General features: G+C 33.7%; 1 protein-coding gene across 4 annotated transcripts in view; it reads left to right on the top strand.

Annotated features, from left to right (window-relative positions):
* Window positions 1-23,410, top strand: part of SPOPL (speckle type BTB/POZ protein like) — an 83,307-nt gene that overhangs the window by 27,830 nt on the left and 32,067 nt on the right. For all 4 annotated transcript variants that reach the window (XR_011649283.1, XR_009186605.2, XM_058301028.2 and 1 more), the window contains exons 2-5: window positions 16,231-16,368; window positions 16,544-16,665; window positions 16,937-17,088; window positions 18,645-18,772. Coding sequence is in view for 2 of the 4 variants with exons in the window: in XM_058301028.2 (XP_058157011.1) it covers window positions 16,291-16,368; window positions 16,544-16,665; window positions 16,937-17,088; window positions 18,645-18,772 (480 nt within the window). In the remaining 2 variants the exon portion in view is untranslated. The remainder of the gene's footprint in view (window positions 1-16,230; window positions 16,369-16,543; window positions 16,666-16,936; window positions 17,089-18,644; window positions 18,773-23,410) is intronic.

Raw genomic sequence — 23,410 nt, 5'->3', positions numbered from 1 at the left:
ATAATTTTAATTAAAAAGTATTTAATAAATGCATGATGCATACATTATTATTTTTATGAGCTTTTTAAACATTTGTTATAATCTTATTCTTCCTGACAAAGTCTTAGCAAAACTTGGAATGTTATGTATTAACTAATTCTCCTTTCATCGTATAACCATAGTTGCCATATATATAAAATTTTTATACCTCAGATATAGTATTTTTAGTTGTAACTTCTATGAAGTAGTTCAAAGTACTTTGGTCTTAAATATGTTAATTTTCATAGTTGTACAGTGATATGTATTCTGTTATTGAAGAATTAATAAATACGAATGCTATATGATTAGAACCACAATTAAGTTAACACCTAGGAAACTTTTAGTTTGGATGATAGAACAAACGAGATGTCTTACACACATGTTACATTTTATAGTTAGAATTTTTTTAATATGTATTTTTTTATTAGAGAAGTTGTAAACTTAAAAAACATTCATGCATAATGTACAGAAATCCCATATAATACCCCTCCACCAACATCCTACATTGTTGTGGAATATTTGTTACAGATTATAAGAGAACATTATCACGCTATTCCCACTAACCATTGTCTATAGCATATTCCCCACCCCCCCATTACTAACATGGTACCTTCTTTGACATTGATGCAAGAATATTATAGAGAAGCAGATTTGGCTCAACTGATAGAGCATCCGCCAACCATAAGGGAGTTCCAAGGTTCAAACCCAGGGCCTCCTGACCTGTGTGGTGAAGCTGGCTCACATGCAGTGCTGATGTGCGCAAGGAGTGCCTGCCATACAGGGGTGTTCCCCACGTAGGGGAGCCACATGCACTTAAGGAGAGCTGCCCCGCATGAAAAAAGTGAAGCCTGCCCAGGAGTGACACCGCACACACAGAGAGCTGACACAGCAAGATGACACAACAAAAAGAGACACAGATTCCTGATGCTGCTGACAAGAATCAAGCAGACACAAGAACACACAGCGAATGAACACAGAGCAGACAACTTGCGGGGGGAATGGAAGAGATTTTTTTTAAATCTCAAAAAAAAAAAATAATATTTCTCTAAACTGTAGTCCATAAGTTACATTAATTGTATTTTTCCCATGCATCTCCATATTCTCACCACCGTATAATAGTGATGTACCTTTGTTCTAATTCATAGAAGAACATTCTTTTATTTGTATTATTAACCACAATCTTCATCCGCCTCTGGGTTCACTATATTATTCAGTCCCTAGATTATTCTCTAGCTTTCTTTCAGTTGACAATCCCATTTATAAATCAGCTATGTTAATTATGCTCACTATAATGTGTAACCATCAACTCTATCCATTTTCACACATTTTCAGACAAGCTAATTAAACATTCTACATACTTTAAGCATCACTTACCCTTCTCAGCCCTCATCCTAGTAACCTCTACTCTAGATTTTAACTCTTATGTTTTTCTTCTTTGTGTTTAGTTAATATTAGTGATACCATTAATATTTGTCCTTTTGTGTCTGGCTTCTTTTACTCAGCATAATGTCTTCAAGGTTCATCCATGTTATTATATGCATCCCAATTTCATTTCTTCTTATAGCAGCATAATATGCCATCATATATATATATAACATTTTGTTTATCCATTCATTGGTTGATGGATACTCGGGTTATTTCCATCCTTTGGCATTTATGAATAAGGCCTCTGTGGACTTGGTGTGCAAATGTCTGTTCACCTCACTGTTTTCAGTTCTTCTGGATATATTCCTATAAAGGGGTGCAGCCTGGGAAGATAGTTTGGCAGTTCTAAGCTCCCTGAGGAACTGCCAAACTGTCTTCCTTAGAGACTGCACCATTCTACATTCCCACCAACAATGAAGGATTGTTCATATTTCTCCAGGTCTTCTCCAGCAATTATCGTTTTCTGTTTTTTTTAATAATGGCCATTCTTTGAGGTTTGAGATAAAATCTCATTGTTTGTTTTGCATTTCCCTAATAGTTAATGATATTGAACATTTTTCATGTGTTTTTTTGCCATTCATATTTCCTTTTTGGAGAAATGTCTAAGTCTTTGACCATTTAAAAAAATATAATTAACTTTATTTTAAAAGAGGTTTAGATACAGAAAAGTTACATTGAAAGTAAAAAGGATTCCCATGTACCTTTCCTTCCCCTCCCACATCATCCCCTATTAATAATGCCTTATACTTGTATGGTATACTTTTTATAATTGATGAGTAAATATTGAAGCATTGCTACAAATCAGGGTCTATAGTTTACATTGTAATTTACCCTTAATTCCAGTGCCCTAAAAATGCCTTACTTTCCACCTATTATTCCCTCTTTCTCCCCTGAGAATTTCTGGTACCCACTATCTTTATAACAACATTATGTATTCTTCCATTACTACCATATTAATAAGTTTACTTTGTCCTTGGTTGCATTCCCCACTTACATTTGTTCATTCCTTAACCTTGAGGATTTGGGGGTGGTGATACCCACTCTGCCTCAGATAGAGAAGCTTAGATCTTATGGGGCAGATGGAAGGGATCTTTTGCCTGAAGTTTTAGATACTCTCTCTTTTTTGGAATGGGCTTTGTCCATAATCATCATCATTTTGTTAGTTCTCCTGGGCAAGTCCAGCAATCTGAAGAGTAGGTGTTGGCTGCCATTCTTCTGAGAGTCAGGGCTCAACTGACATATGAACTTACTGAAGATTTACTTCTCTGAGACGTATGTTTAAGAGTAGAGCGCTAATTATAGGCTCATATAAACGGGGTAGAAGAATCATGTAGGGAAATTATTAATGAGTCTAACTCTAACACTGGAGAAATAGGTTGTCATATATTTTCAAGGTAAAACCCACTGACAGGGTTCTGATTTCAGGAGATTGTGTGACTTTGTGGTAGGAGCACCCTCTATTTGAGGCTTTGTTCGCAGTGGCAGTTAGTGATATCTGCCTGAGACATGCATAATTGTAACCTCTAGAATGACCTCCCAACTCATTTTGAAATCTCTTAGCTGTAAAAACTCTTCCGTATTTATGTTTCCCCCTTTTGGTCAAGGTCTTTTTCCACACATCACTGGTTGGCACTTGGTATTAATCCCTCTGTGCTAGGGAGGCTCACCCATGGGAGTCATGTCCCGGTCATGTCCTATGCTGGGGTGAAGGCAGTGCATTTTTTTTGCTGAGTTTGGCTTAGAGAGAGGCCACATTTGAGTAACAAGGAGGTTTTCAGGAGGTAATACTTGGACAATAGTTACTATTAGGCTAAGTTTCAATTTTACAAGAATAAGGTTCATTGTTACATATATTGAGTGCTTGACATATTGGTCTCTTTTCTTTTATTAGGCACTGCCTATGTATTCAAGAGATTATTGCCTCTCTATTTCAGAATGTGGCAGGACTGCCCAGGATGGGAGTTTAATATTTTGTTTTTTATTGTGTGGGTCTCCAGTGAGTAACATCCTATGACAAGTGCCTAAGGTGCACTCTTTCCCACATATCCCCCTACCACTGATATCCTGCACCTGTGACCCTCCTCTGCCATATTTGTCAGAAGAACATTCCCACAATTGTATTTTCAACCATAGACCTCTCCTTCCCCAGACTTCACCTGTTCCTTCCTCTAGCCCGATCCCCAGTTCCATGGAAAGACCAACCCAACCCCCAAGCCTACTCACCTTCATGCTCTAGCACCATTGACCCCACTCACATCCCTGCACCACCATCACCCCCATCCACTGATAAACCACCCCATCCCACTTTATCATAGGTCTGTCCAGATTGAGCATTGGCTCACCATTCTACTTTCTTTCTGTTTCCTGGTAATCTGTCTTCCAGACTCTATCTCTGTGAAACCCCTTAATATGCTTATATCACATAAGTGAAGTCATGCAATATTTATCCTTTAGTTACTGGCTTACTTCATTTGACATAAGGTCTTTGATATTCATCCATGTTGTCATGTGTGTCAAAACTTCATTCATTCTTACTGCTGAGTAATATTCCATTGTATATATATGGCACATTTTTTAAACAAATCGATTTTATTGATACATATTAATAAAGCATACAATTCATCCAAAGTATAAATCAGTGGTATTTGATATAATTACATAGTTGTATGTTCATCACTTCAAATATTATTAGAATATTTTCAATTCTATAATAATAATAACCAAAAAAACCAGACAAACAAGAAATTCTTTCTCAGTCTGTTTCCCTGCTTTACATAGCTCCTCTTTCTAGCTATTTTGTACAATTATTTATTTGTTTATTAAGCAGTTTTATTGAGATATATACCATATGATCTATCAAAAGTGTGTAATCAGTGACCATTAATATAATCACAGTGTTGTGCATTCATTACCTCAAAAATTTCAGAACAATTTTATTACTACAAAAAGAAAGACTCCACACCCCCTAGTATTCATTCCCCAGCCTATATACCACATTTTACTTATCCATTCATCTTTTGATGGACACCGGGGTTGCTTCCAACTTTTGGCAATAGTGAATAATGCCGCTATTAAAATTGGTGTGCATATATCTGTCCTTGTCCCTGCTTTGAATTCTTCTGGGTATATATACCCAGCATTGGGATTGCTGAATCATATGGCCATTCTATAGTTAGCTTCCTGAGGACTGTCTAAACCATCCTCCACTATAGCTGCACCATTCTCCATTGCCACCAGCCATGGATGAGTGTTCCCGTTCTTCTACATTTTCTCCAACACTTGTAGTTTTCTGTTTTTTTAATAGGGGTAAGGTGATACATCATTGTAGTTATGATTTCCATTTCCCTTATAGCTAGTGATAATAAGTATCTTCATGTGCTTTTTAGCCATTTGTAGTTCCTCTTTGGAAAAGTGTTTATTCAAATCTCTTGCCCATTTTTTAATGGGTGTTTGTCTTTTTTATTTTCAAGATGTAGGATTTCTCTATATATGCTGAATATTAGACTCTTTATCAATTAGGTCTGTCCCTAAGTGCTTCCCAAATATTTTCTCCCACTGAATAGGCTACCTTTTCACTTTCTTGGCGAAGTTTGTTGAACCACAAAAGGTTTTAATTTTGAGGAGGTCCCATTTATCTATTTTTTTCTTTCTCTGCTCGTGCTTTGGATATAAAGTTTATGAAATGATTTCCTAGTACAAGATCCTCATAGATGCTTCTCTGCATATTCTTCTAGGGTCTTGGCTCTAATATTTAGGTCTTTGATCCATCTTGAGTTAATTTTTATATATGGGTGTGAGGTGGTGATCCTTTTTCATTCCTTTGCATATAGATACTCAGTTCTCGAAGCACCATTTGTTGAAGAGGCTATTATGTCCCAGTTGAGTGTGGGCTTGGTGGCCTTGTAGAATATCATTTGGCCCTGTATGTGCCAGTCTGTATGAAAACTCTCAGTTCAGTTGCATTGGTCAGTATGTCTATCCTTGTGCCAGTACCATGCAGTTTTGACCACTGTAGCTTTGTAGTATGCATTAAAGTGAGGTAGCATGATTCCTCCAATTTCATTTTTCTTTTTCAATATGTTTTTCTCTTGCCCATTTTTTAATTGGGTTGCTTGCTCTTTTATTGTTGAGTTGTATGATCTCTTTATATAGCTTGGAAATCAAACTCTTATCAGATATGTGGTTTCCAAATATTTTATTCCAATTGAGTGGGCTGCCTTTTCACCTTCTGGACAAAGTCCTTTGATCACATAAGTGTTTAAATTTGAGGAGGTCCCATTTATCCATTTTTTCCTTTCCTTTCATTTCATTTCCTTTCATTGCTAAGACCCACTACCAGGTCTTAAAGATGTTTCACTTCATTTTCTTTGTGGAGTTTTATGGTTCTAACTTTTATATTTAAATCTTTGATCCATTTTGAGTTAATTTTTGTATAAGCTGTGATATATGGGTCCTCTTTCTTTCTTTTGGATGTGGATATCCAGTTCTCCCAGCACCATTTGTTGAATAGCCTGTTCTTCCCCAGCTGGGTGGTTTTGACAGCCTTGTCAAAAAGGACTTGACTGTAGATGTCTACATCTATAGCTGTTCTACCATCTGATGGTCTGTTTCTGAACCATCAGTTTGGTTCCATTGGTCTATATGTCTGTCTTTATACCAGTACCATGATGTTTTTACCATTGTAGCTAGGTAATATGATTTTTTTGTCATTGTCCTTTTATTTCATTCTTTCATTTAGTACATGATTTAAAGTCTAGAAGTGAGAGTCCTTCAATTTCATTCTTCCTTTTTAAGTTGTTTCTGGCTATTCCAGATTCCTTACCTTTCCAAATAAATTTTATAATTGGCTTTTCCATTTCTTTTAAAAAGGCTGTTGGAATTTTTATTGGGATTGCATTGTATCTGTATACCAACTTGGATAGAATTGACATTTTAACAATGTTTAGTCTTCTAGCCCATGAACATGGAATGTTCTTCCCTTGATTTCTTTTAGCAGTGCATTGTAGTTTTCTGAATATAAGTGCTTTATATCCTTGGTTAAGTTTGTTCCTAAATATTTGATTCTTTTATCTGCTATTGTAAATGGAATTTTTTTCCTGACTTCCTCCTCAGATTGCTCATTATTAGTACATAAAAACACCACTGATTTTTGTGTATTAATCTTGTTAGTCAGATAGAATTTTGTTAACATTCTTCCTACATTGTGATTTTCTGGGTAGTTTTTATTTTCCATTGCTTTGGAAGCTTGATAGCTAGCACTCCGGGAATAATGCAGAACTGAAAACAATTGTTAAAGAACATTGTTTTTCATTGTTTTTCTCTTGCAAGTCATAAAAAATAATCTGATTATTTTATTCTCAAAGAGTGGCTAAATTAAACTTAAAGGTTAAAGAAGAAACTTTATAATTACTTCTATTACTTTTTAATTGCAAGTGAAATATGTGGGTATGAACATGTAAGTTTAATACTTTTTTTAAGTTGACGTAAAATGCACAGAACATAAAATTTACCATTTTGACCATTTAAAAATGTACAATTGAGTGGCATTTAGTACATGTACAGTGTTGTACAACCGTATCCACTGTCTGGTTCCAGAACATTTTCATCACCCTAAAAGAAAACGCTCTATCCTATTAAGTAGTCACTCCCCATTTCTCTCTCTTCTTGTCCTACTCCCCCCCCCCCTCCAACCCTTGGCAACCACTAATCTTCGTTCTTATAATGAGTAGGGACATAAAATCCTCCATACCTAAACCAGTCAAATTTTAAGCTCCTTTGAAAGGGTAGTTACCTAGGTAAGTGCTTTAAGGTTTATTCTGACTTCGAGTGGGCTCTTCCCAACTGTCTCCCTCTCCATATGGCCTACAGTTTAACCCATTTGTTCAATGATTCCACCAGTCTTCTCCCAGTTGCCTTTTATCACAATTTATTGTCTTGGTGAGTACCCTGGGAACAGATTGGGATCTATCTGCTATAGTCTGCTTCTGCCCACCAGGCAAAATCTCAGAACTAAGGCTCAGCAGCTTTGAATGGAAGCCTTGGTGCACTCCTCTTCAAGTAACATCCCATTCCAGGAGCTGAGCACTTAGGTGCACTTCCCTGGAACTTAGCTTTAGCAATAGGTAGCTGGATGAGAAATGCTGACATCCTGCCCTTCCCGGAAAGATAGCTCTCTGACTAGGATTTGGAGGGAAGAGGGAGCCCTGTATCCTTGGCTGTATGGGTATGAAATAGTTTCTGACTTACTGAGCTGAGAGATGGAGAGAAGTGGGACCTGGTTCAAACACCAAAGACTCTTATTGATCTTGCAGACTTCTAGTAGATTTTCTTGAGTAAATATTTCTTCATTTGCTCTATGCCCCCACGACTATTTTCAGTGACTTTAATTGCTTATCCTTTTATGACTTTTGCCAGTTTTGTTGAGGACTAGACCATGGAGCTCCTCATAGTCATGCCTGAAATGTTGGGAGTTTTCTGATTACTGATTTAATCTCTTTATTTGTTATAGTTTTGTTCAGATCCTCTATTTCACTTAAGTCAGTTTTTGTAGTTCGAGTGTTTTCTAGTAATTTGACGATTTTTTCTAGATTATCTCATTTGTTTGCATATAATTGTTAATAGTATTCTCTTGTAATCCTTTCATTAATATTTCGGTAAGTTTGATAGTAATGTCCTCCTTTCATTCCTGATTTTAGCAGTTGGATTTTTCTCTTTTTTTCTTAGTCAGTCTAAATTTTTGCCAGATTTGATATCTTTTCAAAGACCCAACTTTTGGTTTCCATCTGTTTTTCTCCACTCTTTTTTACTTCTTTCCTTCCACAAACTCTGGGTTTACTTTGCTTTTCTTTTGCTAGCTCTTTAATTTGTAAAGTTAGGCTGTTTTTATGTACTCTTCTTTCTAAACGAAGGCATTTACAGCTGTAAATTTCCTTCTGAGCTCTGCTTTTGCTGCATCCTTAAATTTTGCTGTATCCTTAAGTTTTGAAATGTTGTGTTCTTGTTTTCATTCATCTCAAAGTATTTTCTATTTTTTGTGATGCCTTATTTGCCCCATTCTTTAAGACTATAATGTTTAATTTCCACATATTTCTAAGTGTTCCAGTTTTTCTTCTCTTACTAGTTTTTAGTTTCCTTCCATTGTAGTTAGAGAAGATAGTTTGTATGATTTCTTTCAAAATTTAGAGAGACTTTTTTTGTGGCCTAACATATGATCTATTCTGGAAACTATTCCATGGGTCTTGAGAAGAGTGTGTATTGTGTTCTTGTGAAGAGTGTTCTGTAAATACCTGTTAAGTCTAGTTGGTTTATAATGTTGCCCATATCCTCTTATTGATCTTTTGTCTGGTTGTTCAAGACATTATTGAAAGTGGGATATTGAAGTCTTCACCTATTATTGTAGAACTGTATACCCTACTTTTCAGTTCTGTCAGTCTTTGCCTGATATACTTTAGGGCTCTGCTGTTAGGTTCGTATGTATTTATAGTTATATCTTCTTCATGGATGAACCTTTTTATCAATATGATGTCTTTCTTGGATTCTTACAACAATTTTGACTTAGAGTATGTTTTGTCTGATATTAGTGTTGTCTGATATTAGCTGTCTTTTGGTTACTATTCACACAGAATATCTTTTCCCATCCTTTCATTTTCAACCTATTTGGTCATTGAATCTAAAGGGAGTCTTTACCAATGTTCTTTATTTCTTCTTAGGGCTTTGAGTTACTGTCTCTTGTCCTTTTATTTCAGCCGAAAGGACTCCCTTTAGCATTTATGTAGGTTGGGTCTCCTTGTAAAGAACTCCTTCAGTTTTTGCTTATCTGGGAATATCTTAATTTTCCCTTAATTTTTTGAAGAATAGGTAGTTTTACTGGATATAGGATTCTTGGTTGATAGTTTTTTTTCCTTTCAGAAAGGTAGATATGTCCTCAGACTGACTTCTGGTCTCCATGGTTTGCGATGAGAAATCAGCTGTTAATTTCTTTGAGGACTACTTCTACATGATGTGTCATTTCCCTCCAGCTTTAAAGATTCTTTGTCTTTTGATAGTTTTATTTTAATGTGCCTCACTGTGGATTTCTTGAGTTTATCTCTATCTTATTTTCCTAGTTGCCATCACAAATACCCTGAAATAGGTTGTTTTAAACAATGAGAATTTATTGGTGCATGGTTTTGAGACTAGGAGAAGTCCAAAATGTAGGCATCAGCAAGGTGATGCTTCCTCACTGAAGACTGTGGCATTCTGGTCTGGTTGCTAGCTGTCCTTGGGTCATTGGCTTTCCATCATGTGGCAGTACACATGGTGATGTCTTCTTCTTTCTCTTCTAGGTTCTATTGACTTCCAGCTTCTGTTCCTCCACATGGCTTTGTCTTCATAAGTCTCTAGTAATATGATTAGGGCCCAAACTCTTTCAGTTGGACCACACTGTAACTAAAAATAATATCCTTAAAGGTCTTATTTCCAATGAATCCATACCCACAGAAATGGTATTGCCATTAGAACATGGTTTTTTGTTTGTTTTTTTTATTTTGGGGTACATAATTCACATCCTCCTTGGAGTTCAGCGAGCTTCTCAAATTTTTGTATATTTATGTATTTCTTCAAATTTGGGGAGTTTTTGGCCATTATTTCTTTAAATGTTTTTTTTCTGTCCCCTTTTCTGTCACCTCTCTGGGACTCCCATTGTGTGCATATGTTGATTTGCTTGATGGTGTTCAATAGATCCCTCAGGCTTTATTAATTTTTCATCAGTTTTTGTTGTTCTGCTCCTAATATTGGGTAATCTCAACTGGCCTATAATCCAGTTTGCTAATTCTTTCTTTTACCTGTTTAAATCTGCTATTGAACTTTCTGGTGAATTTCTTATTTAAGTTGTGGTACTTTTCTGCTGTAGAATTTCTGTTTTGTTTCTTTTTATGATTTCTGCTAATTGATAGTCTCTGTTTGGTTAGACATTATTCTCCTGCTTTCCTTTAGTTCTTTATCCATGATTTACTTTAGGTCCTTGGGCATATTTAAGACTGGTGTTTTTAAACCTTTGTCTAGTAAATCTAATGTCTGGGCTTCTCCAGGGCAGTTCCTTCAAAGTTTTTTTTCCCCCCTGTGAATGGTTCTTACTTTATTCTTAATTTTTTTTGAAAACTGGACATTTAAAATATTACATTTTGGCAAATCAGATTCTCCCTCACCTCAGGGTTGTTGCTGATTGTTATGGGGTTGTTTGCTTGTTTAGTGACTTTTCTAGACTGTTTTTGTTAAGTATATATTCTGTGTTGAGTGTGGTCCTTACAGTCTCTGTTTCATCAGTTTAGTGGTCAGCTAGTCATGTAACAGATTTCCTTAAGTGCCTGTAGCCACACCCACGAAAATAACCTTCCCATCTTTTCAGATTGGCCTGTGATCAGGTACTTCTTCTAGTGTTAACCATGCTGTTTACTACTCTGCCTTAGTCTTCACTTCTTACTTGCTCAGAGCCTGAAGAGGTGAAACTCTAGGGTCTTCTTAAGTCTTTGCAGTGTGTCCAACCCATGCATGTGACCCTCTACATTTTTAAGTATGCACGGGAGCTTTTCAAAATCCTGTTCCGCCAAGTATCTTCCTCCCTAGCCTCTTCCTTCCTAGATTTTTTGTTCTGCTAGGCCTGAATCTTCTTATTTGCTTTAGAATGCTGCAGCAAATACATTTGCCCTTAAAACCTTTCAACACTACCAGGAATGCTGTCTGCACCTAGGGAAGCTCTAAGGCAGTCAAAATAAAGGGCAAGCCCTTGAGCTGATCCAGGAAGTCATCAGACAGGTCAAAGTACACAACCACAGTTCCTTCAGAATAAGGTCCACATTGCTCCATATGAGACCACCATTCTGCCCCTGGAATGTGGGCTGCCATATTGACAATTGCTGCTGAGCTGGTGAGTGGGAGATGGTAAGCAGATACTTTAAAATGCCATAGCTCTCTCCTAATTGAAATCCAGCAGCTTCTTTCTTCATGAAGCATTCTCGTGGTTGTTTTAAGTTTTGATTAGATTCTAGGGTTCCAAAAAATTAATTCAGATAGTTACTGCCATCTCATTTGTTGCTTTTCTGGAGAAATGAAGATTTGGATTTCCCTGCTTTGACACTTTTGGTGATGTCTCTGCATATATTTTTATCACCTCTTTGTGAATTCCTACTTACATAGTTTAGGGATTCACTATCTGTACTCAGATACCAAATCCTAGATACCGGTTACTTCTGGTAGAGAGTAGAGATGTCAGGGTGAGATTGTATGCCATAATTGTGAATGTGTAGTTGCCATATGATTCTTTGTATCTTTTCTGAATAAGTGAAAAGCTACATTATACATTTATGTGGTTATTTGTGTGCATCTGTATGACATATACATACAAACATTGATTCTTTAACTCAAGCATTTTGTAGAAGTAGAAAGTCTCATGTGTTTATTCCAACAACCATGAAGAATCTTGCTTTCCTTTAAGAATCTCTTAAAAAGAGCAAAACTAGGAAACAGCACACTTGAAATTCTTAAGGCAAGCCTATGTAATTGAATATGGAAGAAAATTTTACAAATTTGTTACTGTTCATAGGTTGATAGTCCTGTGTTCTCTAGGTTTTATATTGAGTTGTATTCACTAAGCTTTTTCTGTAAGAATAGGAGTAGGAGTGACTGAATATCATTAGGTAATTAGTAGTTTACTATTTTTTATTTTTTTATTTTCAAGCAGAAAAAAAATGGAATACTGGAAATAGTACCGAAATGGGCATTGAGAGATTTTTGTCTTTGTCCTTTTTTCCTATTTCTGACATTGTAAACATGGACAGTTCATTTCTCCATTCTAGTCTATTTTCCGCATCTTGGGCCCTTATTTAGATAATGAAACTTAGACCTGATAGTTAAGGTCTTTTTTCAACTCTGTAGTGTCAGGAGGAGTTTCATGATTCTATGGAAAGAGTATATACTTTGGAGCCAAGGCAAATTTATATTCAAAGTGTAGCTCCAACCACTTTCTAATCATGCAGTATAAAGTAAGCTATGTAACCTGTCTAAATCTGTTTCTCATGGTAACAATGGGACTGTTACCATCCATCTCATAGAGTTACTGAAGAATAAACAGGTATTAGCTCTTTTTTTATATTAATACATAATTTTATTATTTTTTTATTTTTTAAATTAATGAGGTTTTAATATGGATCAGTTTGAACATAATCATCTATAGATAGATAACTCATCTATAAATATAATAGGATGCATTGGTGGACAGATTGATGCTTCCTTTGCAAGCATTATAAAATATGCAAGCACTACTAATTAAAATCACACAATTTATTCCCTAGTTTCTAACCACAGAGTTTTTGGTTGATACATGACATTCTTCTATGTTTTGCTCAATGTTTAAATTGTAGTTTAGACCACTGTCCATGTGGTGCAGCAGTGCTCCAAAATGTATTCACCAGGCGCAGTGAATGTGCCATGATGATGGAAGAGGTTGTTGATGTGGGAGGAGTGGGGTGAGGGTGGTGGGGGGTATATGGGTACCTCATATTTTTTGAATGTAACATTTAAAAGAAAATGGAAAAAAATACAAAAGAAAAAAGAAAAAAAGGGAGATGAAAATTAAAATTTAAAAAAAGGTATTATCTTTTAATGCCTTTTAAAGGCTCACAGATGCAGTGTGATCACCATCATTCTCCATACCCTCACCCCATAATTATTAATACATCATTTGAAGGAGAAGCTGGTGGGAAAACAAAATCCGTGTAGCCTTTTATTTAGTTTGCTTTTATATAATAATTATGTTGTTTACACTCTAGGAAGGTAGTAACTCTGTATAGAAACATTAAAGAACTTTTTCTTCTTTACACTGCTGTTTTTAAACTTATTTTTTAGTTATGTATTTTATAAGTATTAAATTATATTCTTACAAAAACTTAAACATTAAGGTTAAAAGTTTTTTTTACTTAACATCTCCTTTGACCTGCCATCTCTCCTGTCAGCATTATCACAGCAGTGATGAAATGCGACTCAGTGCGCTTAACCTGCCAGTCTTATTTTCTTTTATGCACCTGTACCCCTGTTAACTGTATATGCAATTTATGTTTATAAAACTGAGATCCTTTTAGTCATTCCTTTGTTTTTGTTTTTTTTATATATACTGAATACCTTAAACACTTCCTGTCACTAAAAAAATGAACATACTCTTAATGGTTATGCTGTTTTCCATGTATGACTATATTACAAAAACATACCTCGTTTATAATTATCTTTTTTCTACAGTTGTAATACTGTAGAAAAAGATGCATTCCTAGGTTGAATTTTACAAATAATTTCTTTGTCATATGAGGAACTTTAAGGCTTTTGCTACTGATTGTAGAATTGTCTTGTACAAAAGATTGATCAGAATAGTAATTTTTGCTGCCTGTAGGGATTGACAGTTAAAAATAATATTTGATGATAACATAGGTAAAAAAAGAATGGTATGGTTCTCTTTGTATTTCATTGATTACAAATCAGATTTAAGATTTTTCTCATTGATTGCAAAAGCTATTAAACATTCTCCTGTATATTGCTTGTTCATCTTATCTTCTGAATGCCAGAAACCAAATAACTGTTTCTCATTGACATCAAACAACACCATCTGCATTTTCGTGTTTATAAAATTAGTAATTTAGTAGCATCATCTCCTTCCTTTTCTTTCCAAAAATTTCACCATAAAAAGTGAGAAGGGAGATTATTAAAATAACTTTGCAGTTTATATTCCCACTAGAAGTGTATGAGTATACCTGTTCCCAAACCTTCACCAATCTTTTGGGTTGTTGTCAGTCTGATATGTGCAAAGTGATTTAATTTAGTTCAGCCAACCAACCTTCCTTCCTTCCTTCCACTCTCTCTCCCTCCCCTGCTCCCTCTGCCCCTCCCCCTCTTTTTACTTGAGATGTGGGTTTATAGAACAATCATGTGTAAAACAAAAAAGTTTAATTTGTGTTTTTCTAATTATGAGTAAAGTTCTTTTTTTAAAAATTATATATCTGTATTTTTTTACTTTATTTCCGTAGTTTTTAGGGGTTTTTTTTACATATATATTAGGAAAATTTGCTTTTTATGTGCTATATGCATTGAAAATGTTTTTCTTGGTTTGTTGTTAGTTTTGAAATTGGTCACGATGGTTCATTTTATTAGCTTACTTCAAGCCATTGGCAAAGTGTTGACCAGGACAAAGCCCTTTCTCTTATTACTAGAGATAGTCCCAACAATTCAATAATCATAAGTCTTTCATTGCATGTATTTAATTAACGATGAATTTGTCTAAATCAAATATCTAACTCATATTTCTGTTACTATCTCCATGCTTCCAAATAGAAAACAAGGGTTGTTTTACCAACCTAGAGCTAGCCAGGAAATAGCAACAAGATGGAAGATGGGGTGGACTTGATTTGGGGCTGGGAATGAAAACTTGTACCTTTGTCAGCTCAAAGTAGCAAAGTAGCCTAGCTGAAAAAATTAAAATAGTAATAAAAAACTAAACAACAACATTGGTAGCCACACAATATGGGAATGACAGATATCACAGTTAAATCCAGGGAAGTTAATAAAAAAAAGAAAACAACCCACAGAAAAATAAATCAGAATCCAAAGTTGGTACAATATTTAACTGAAATGTCCAGCTTTCAATATAAAATTATGAGACATGCAGAAAAACAGGACACCATAACACATATTCAGGAAAAAAAACAGAAGCTAGGCACAACAGACTACATTGTATATTTCTATTTATATAAAATTTCTGGAAAAGGCATACCATAGAAAGTAGGTAAGTGGTTACCCAGGTTTGGGGTGGAAAGAACCTTTTGTGGTAACTGGAAGTGTTCTAAAACGGTGTTAATGTTGATGAGTGCACAACTGTATAAATTCACTAACAATCACTCCCTTCTTTTGCCTAGTGTGTTTTCATGGGATTCATGTGGTTTTTTTCCCCCTATTATTTATTCCTTTAAGAAAAATTATTTCTCTAGACTTGAGTCCTTAGGTTAGAATGTAATCTTGATTCTCTTGTGCCTGCAAAGAACAGTGCTTATGTAGGTTTTCCTGATTTTGCCTCTTTCTTTTATAGACTTTCTATCATTTAGTCAACATAGTGCCTTGGCCAGATGTGAGGAATTATGTGTTCACTTGAGTGTAGCAAGAGAACAGCTAACTGGAAGAGAATTTTATTATATAGTTCATCTCAGTAAGAAGCCTTCTGATAGGGATAAAGTTTATCAGAGAACCTCATTATCTAAGATACAAAGACTTACCTGGAAATTTGTAATTCTTATAGAATATTACCTATGTCCCATTTTGTGTTTTAGTTGGTGCTTTGGAATGTGACAGATGAGTGAGTAATATTTGCAGTTTTGGGGGTTTTTCACCCCTTTTTGGTTTTCATGAATATATCAATGAAGAGATGAAGGAAGGTGAATAGGATATTGTTACTTGTCATTAAGTCCCATGTTTTGTGATTTTGTGTGTATGATCTTACTATTAACCTGTGTTACCTTGTGATTTGTAATATTTTGAAAAGTATGCCTTAGCAAAATAATGTCATATAAATATTGTTTGTTGTTTAGATTTCAAGTGTTACGTTGCAAAAGTTTATCATTTCGTTTCTTAAAAATTACTGATATAATTTTAAATTCTCACATGTCTTTTCATAATCTAATTTTGGGAAAGTAATTGTTTTATGACTGTTAACTTCTTCCCTTTTGGTTCAGTCAGTTGAATTTTTTGAACAGTAATTAGAGCTTCTTTTCTTTATAGATAAAGTATTCAACTGTGTGGGATACTGCATAAATCTTAAAAGACTGCAATTCAGTGGCAATGTCCCGGGAACCCACCCCACCTCTATTTGGAGAGATGTCTACTGGTCCTATAGCTGAAAGTTGGTGTTACACACAGGTACATGCTATTAAAAATGCCTTACTTTTTAATACATGGCTTATAAGTTTTATAGTATTTTAAGAATATTATTTTGAAGCTGTAATTGTTAATAAAGTGGATCTTAGGATGTGTAATGTGACCAATTAATAACATAAAAGTTATTATTATAAAAGCGATTTTCTGAATCTCTTAGGTTAAAGTTGTAAAATTTTCCTACATGTGGACTATTAATAACTTCAGTTTTTGTCGAGAAGAAATGGGTGAAGTGTTAAAAAGTTCAACGTTTTCATCTGGCCCAAATGATAAAATGAAATGGTAAGTAAGATTTTTGTTGGTTTTGTGCTTTTCGTGTTACCAAAAAAAGTTTTTTCTTGGTTTGTTGTTATTGTTCCTGAATAGGTATTAGTCTAACCTTGCATTAGGTTGGTAATAAATCCCTAATGTATGGAGAATGGTAAAGAGCTGTGGGTATATTGCCAAGAGTACTGTTGGTGATACTATTTATTGAATGATTTCAGTATTGCTTCTCTTTTTTGAATGCTTGAAGTATTATATTCCTCCATATGAGCCTGTTGTTTTATTTTAGGTGCCTGAGGGTAAACCCAAAGGGATTAGATGATGAAAGTAAAGACTACTTGTCCTTATATTTGCTTTTAGTCAGCTGCCCAAAAAGTGAAGTTCGAGCAAAATTCAAATTTTCTCTTCTGAATGCTAAAAGGGAAGAGACAAAAGCAATGGGTAAGTGATTTGCAAATGGAGTGAAGAAGTTTCTGTGTAATTACATACTTTGACTTCTGCACTTTTCCCAAGAAAAATCTCAGAGTTTTTTTTCACTAAAATCTGCTTAACTTAAAATATTTGACGAATATTTAATTCGTTTTAAATGCCAAAGTAGAGCTACAATTGTTTTACTAAGTCTTAGACTTCATAAGACATGTAAAAGTAACTAAAAATAATACTAAAATTTAACTTTTTCATACTCTAAAGTGACATTTACTTGTTGCTTGGAAAAACAGTTGCTGGAAGGGCACGGTGCGTGGTTTAATGCCTCACGTATAATAGGTGTTCAAGAACTATTTCTCCTCTCCCTTGCCATTTTGCCAGGTAATAAAATTTGAAGAACTCTGTGAAAGGAAATAGAATGTCCTGATATTTTGTCACTAGAATCTTTTGAGCAGTGGACTGAACATTCACTGAGAGTCGATCAGTTTTCCTTAGTCTCAGGGCCTATTAAATTCATTACAAGATTCACATATATAGACAGCAGAAATAATGTAACCTATAACTTCATAATACATTATTGCAGGAAATGTAGAGTGTGCATAATAGTAAAAGACATCATAAACTGACCTGATAAATTTAAAAAATCTTTTTAGAAGTGAGTCATAGACTCAAGCTACTTTATCTGAGAAAATCTCTGATACTCATTTATAAAACATATCTTTTATTGCTTAAGTAATACATATTTTCATATTTATTTTCACATTATCTCACCTTAAGGTAGTGGAATATTTCATAATTAGATTTATTACTGGTTTTCCACCTTCATTTTCTTCTTTGTATGGTGGATGGTGAATACTTTCTTTGGAGGATCTTGTTATATATTATTATATACTTAAATACTTATACATTATGTATATACTTATACATTATGTTAGACATTTGAGAATTTACTTCAGGTGTTAATTCCTACAAATTTTATTAAAAGTGTCCTTTGGTCTTTTATGAAAGTTTTTTTAAAAAGATGAGGGGATTATGTTTAGAGACATAGGAACAATATGGGGACTTTCGCTTTTCACCAGTTAATAGATTTTTTTGTAGTTTAGTAAAGCTTACATCAGTAGAATAGGTCCCAGGAAAGTGTAAATGATGCCTTGGTTATTTAGGGTATTTTTTTTTAATCCCTATTTTTAAAGGGAGAAGCAGAAAATGAGAGGTTTGTTTTTAATAGTTCTTGATATTAGATGATGACTGGTATGCCTATGATGATGTATTTTGATCCTACTTCATTTTCTTATAGGGCCTAAATTGTTAAAAGATCTCTTCTTCTCCACATTTGATCTAACTCTTATTCTATTTAGAAATAAAGAAATCTGAAATTAAGCTTATCAACAGTGGCCAGAATTTGAGTAGTGATGTGAAGTGATCTGATTCTACCTTAATTGATCTTTTTTATGGCATTTTATTTGTGAACACACATAGCGTATTTTTTCACATTTCATTTAACTGCGTTATTAAGAAAAATGTTTCTCGGATACGTGTTTTATGTAAACTTCTATTCTGTTTTCCACCAGAAAGCCAAAGAGCATATCGATTTGTACAGGGAAAAGACTGGGGTTTTAAAAAATTCATTAGAAGGGATTTTTTGCTTGATGAAGCTAATGGTCTTTTACCAGATGACAAGCTTACATTATTTTGTGAGGTGGGTACATTTTTTACTTCAAGGAACTCCATGTTTAAATTTAAAGATTTAACAAAAATATAAACTATTATAATATATTGGGTATACTTTTTTAAAAATTAAGTAATTGATATAACTGATAAGATTTCATTTGTAAATGCTTGACCAGAAAAAGCTGCCTAGGTTATGTCTTGGAAATCAATATAGTAGCCCAGTCTGAAGTAAGTTTTGAAAAAATACTGTTATATCTCATTATAAACTAAATATGCTAAATACTTCTTTCTTTTTAAAAGACTATGAATGCGTATATCTTTATATGAAAATTTTCACATATTTTCTTCATTCTGAATGTGATATGATCAATATTTTTGTCAGTTCAGATCATATTAAAAATTATTACTCAGTGTGTCAGTTTTGAATCTACTTGAATGATAGTGAAAAATGACTGCAAAAGACTGTTTTATTCAGACACTTGGAATAATTTAATTAAATAGATATTAGCATTCTAAGAAATAATGTCACAAATTTTTAAAGATAAGCCCATGTATAACATCAAACTGCTGATGAGGTTTATTTGTGTGTATAAAATGCCATATTTTGAAAGTTAGCAGCATTACCCCTTGAACTTAAGATTTGTCTTAATTTGAGGTTTCTGTTTGCTTCTGTTATTGTTATCATTAAGTTATTTTATCTATTAATTTTTGAGAGTCATCTCTGGAGTGAATTGGAGGATTATTTTCTTTCAGAAGAAAGCTGGTGGAAAATGTTAGGATCCAGTAAACAACGTTAAATACATTCTGACAGGTTATTATAGATTGATAAGCATCTTGGAAGCATGGTAACTTCCTCAATTGCAACTTAGTTATTAGCTTTAATCTATTTATAGGAAATGTATAAAATTTTCTTGGCAAGACTACAGCTTAATTGTGTATCATGTTGTGCCAGAAAAATAATTGAAATATGGCCCCAGAGACCACATAGTGTAAATATAATGTATCTTGTTTTCACTTTGACAAGTTAAATGAACTGTATGATGCATTTGTTTTGAGTACAATTATGTGCTTGATAAAGCACATATAGCAAATGTCTTGAGTGGAGATCATCAAAGAATTTGAAAAAAATATTGAAGCATTTGTTGTCACTAGTTATTCTAAGTAGTATTCTCTGTAAATATATTATGCTATTTTAAATTCCATATTGTAGAAACTCCTGAATTTTAATAGTTACCTTAAACTTCAACTTGTTAATTTTTTAAAATCATGTAATCTTAGAATTAAAAGGACCTGAAAGGATGTGGGCACATTTTCAGGATTAGGTGTTGTCCTGGGTTGTGCTGCAGGGACAGATGTCCTGCCATGGCCCACTGGGTGTACTGGGGGAGAGTGTAGACTACAGTGTAGACCACTGTCCATGTGGTGCAGCAGTGCTCAAAATATTCGCCAGGTGCAGTGGATATGCCACGATGATGCAAGAGGTTGTTAATGTGGGAGGAGTGGGGTGGGGGGTATATTAGGACCTCATGTTTTTTTAATGTAACATTTAAAAGAAAATAAAGAAGAGAAAAATAAATAAAAATTTAAAAATTAAAAAGGACCTAAAAGGTTTTTAAATACAATTTAAAACAAAAACAATGAACTAGTGCAGCTAAAATCTTTGTGAATGAAGTTTTGCTAGAAAATATGCCATTTAAAATTGAAATCGTGTTTGCAAATATTTTCCTAAGCAAATTGTATTGGAACCTAGATAACCAAGAAATTCAGAATTAAGGCTGAAATTAGTTTAAAATCCTTTTTGATATGTATTTTTGAAGTCTGCTTATTATCCATATGTTAGATTATATATACTAATGACCCCTAATAAGAGTCCCCCCATCATGGTGTAAGTTGGCATTGATCAGATTCAGCTTTGGATTCTGACATATGCATCTTTTTACTGATGTAAATGTCCTGGGCACTGTATTTTGTATAGGCTGGCAAAAAGTACTTTTAATAATCATTCCTCATGCTCTCCATTGTTTCTTCCATCACTCTCATGGATACCCCTTCCTTCTACAGCAGCTCCAGCACTGCTTGCAGAAGAGGAGGAAGCGTTGTACTGAGCCTACCTAAAGAACTGCCTCCTCCCCCTCCCCTGCAAGTGGTGCTGTAGACAGGTAAGGCAGTTTGCTGCTTCCCTTTTTGTGCAAGACATGGCTTCATCTTGCAAGTTCAACGTAGTGATATAATTGGTCAGAGGTAAACAGATTTCTAGTAGTGTAAATCCTCTGCCTCTGTCCTCCAAAATGATGTAGAAAATAGAAATTGATAAATAGAAAAAAAAAACCCAGAAAACTGATGAGTATTATTCATCTTTTTGAATTCCAACAGATTATATATCCTAATAGTCTACACCCTCTTGCCATTCCATAATGTTTCATTTGGCCTAGAACAGAAAAAATATGTATGTCTGGATAGAACATACATAGTATGTTTTTCATAATGTTAAAATTATAATTCATTTTTAAGGACTCATTTTTTTTTTCCTGCCTGTTTTTTTGTTGCTGAATATTTGCATTTGCCTTTTTTATTTTGAAGGAAAAGTAAATTCAGACCTCAGGAAAGAATCTCAGCCTTTTTTCTGAATTTTTTATTCTAGATTCCATTCAACCAGAATGTTTGCTACCTGTATTTGAATATGTAATAGAGAAAAATATTTCTAACTTTTTTAATTGTAGGTATCAAGAAAATAATCATCAGAATTCAGTGATTATCAAATTTAATTAGATTAATTTCTACTTCATAAGTAGTCTCTTGAATACTCTGATGTAAAAATGTTAATTGTCTTATTTAATATTTGAAGTTGCTATAATAATACTCTGTAAATGTGCATGTTAGTATAAGTCCTTTTGAATGATTTGCTTAGACAAAATACAAATATAACAACATCGCTATGTTTGATAAGTATTTTATTTTTCGTATTTCTTTTATTACCTAATTTTCACCCAGCTTTCACATTACTTATATTACTTTTAGTAAATCCTTTCCTAAGTTCAATATATCATCACATTTTTATAATTTTGCACATACCTTATAATTAAACATGTCCACTTCCAAGCAGTTTGATATGGACAAATAAATACTGTCAGTATGATAAAAAGCTGATCTCTGACTAAATTCTGAGTAGCAACACCAACATTTTTGGCTTATGAATCATTAGGTTATAATATATAGTTTAACAGGGCAGTCAGGTAAGGATTAGTGTTTTTTTCTGTTGTGTAGTTACTAAAATTTTACAAATAATTGGAATGATTAATAGCTTAAATATTGAAAACTTAGAACCTTTATTGCTGTGTTGATCTATATACACAATATCTTGGTTCTCATATTTAGATTATCTCACAAGGTTGCTGTGCTGCCTTGAGCCATAATTATATTAAAATAGTATTTATAATTTTAAAAAATATTCAAAGAAGTATTGTGCAGTACAAGAACCCTAAAAAAGAAATCTGTAGATACAGGTCTAGTATTTCTCTATTAGTAAGTAGCAGTGTGATTTAGTGCACTTTATTTACTTTCTCTTCATCTCACTTTGACCTCTTATAAAATAAGGTGATTGTACTAGTTAATTTCTATGATGCATATGATTCCAAAAGATTAATATGCAGGTTGAGGGTGGGGAGGGTGGATGGTTAATAAAAATAGCCTCTGAAAAATAAAGGTTTTCCAGTTTTTCTTTGTAAGTGTCCATTCATTCACATGAGATGCCTGCTTGTACATCTGGGTGAATGGGGACTTCTGAGACGATCTTTGACTATGTATACTGGACCATTATACTTTTAACTGTTAGCACATAGTAGTTTGCTTCAGTTTAACCATTTCTAATTTAAATTTTCTGCATAATTTACTGTATTTCTGTCCTTACTTAAACTTTATCTTCTTTTAATAAATGCCTTTTGAAATGTTTTTAAAAGAATTCACTTTATTAGTTATTGCTGCATAACCAGTTACTCTAAAACTTACCAGTTTAAAGTAACAACTGTAGATAAAATAGCACTTTAAAAAAATGCTCTATTCACTCTGAAACATTTTCTTTACTAACTGAGGTAGTAGTTGCTTTAATTTACTAAATGTAATGTGAAATTTTCAATAATATAGAATACTGCTTCTTAAAAGTAATGGTGGAAGATTTAGTCAATAGTGTTTTCAGATTTTATCCAGTATATAGGCATTTTTAATGGGAGATAATTTAATCCATATTATATTGAAATTTTCATAAAAGCAATCTTGCAATCATAACAGCCTTTATTATTTCATAGATACAAGGTCTGCAAATTGAACTAAATTATATTTGTATTGTTCTCACTATTGAATTTCCTTAAAAGATGTTTAATAACTTTAATAATTAGAATTGCTTTTGTGGAAGTTTCTGCAATTTATAAAAAATATGATATTAAATGAATTTTGCTATAGTTGAAACATGTAGGAATGACAATATGCTTCCCTACTTGATATATAGACTACAAAATATCATTATGAGTCTTATGCTGTTTATTGTATATATAATAAAATTTAAATATTAATAGGCCTGAAATGTGAGAAAAGAAAAAAAAGAAATTTCTTCCTCCATCTCACAAATGTCTTTTTCTTGTTTGCAGTTTTCTTCATGTTATGCCACTTTTTC

The sequence above is a fragment of the Dasypus novemcinctus genome, chromosome 7 (genome assembly GCF_030445035.2).
Source record: "Dasypus novemcinctus isolate mDasNov1 chromosome 7, mDasNov1.1.hap2, whole genome shotgun sequence".
Taxonomy (NCBI): Eukaryota; Metazoa; Chordata; class Mammalia; order Cingulata; family Dasypodidae; genus Dasypus; species Dasypus novemcinctus.
The sequence above is the reverse complement of the archived record's forward strand: the minus strand, read 5'-3'. Positions and strand labels throughout refer to the sequence as shown.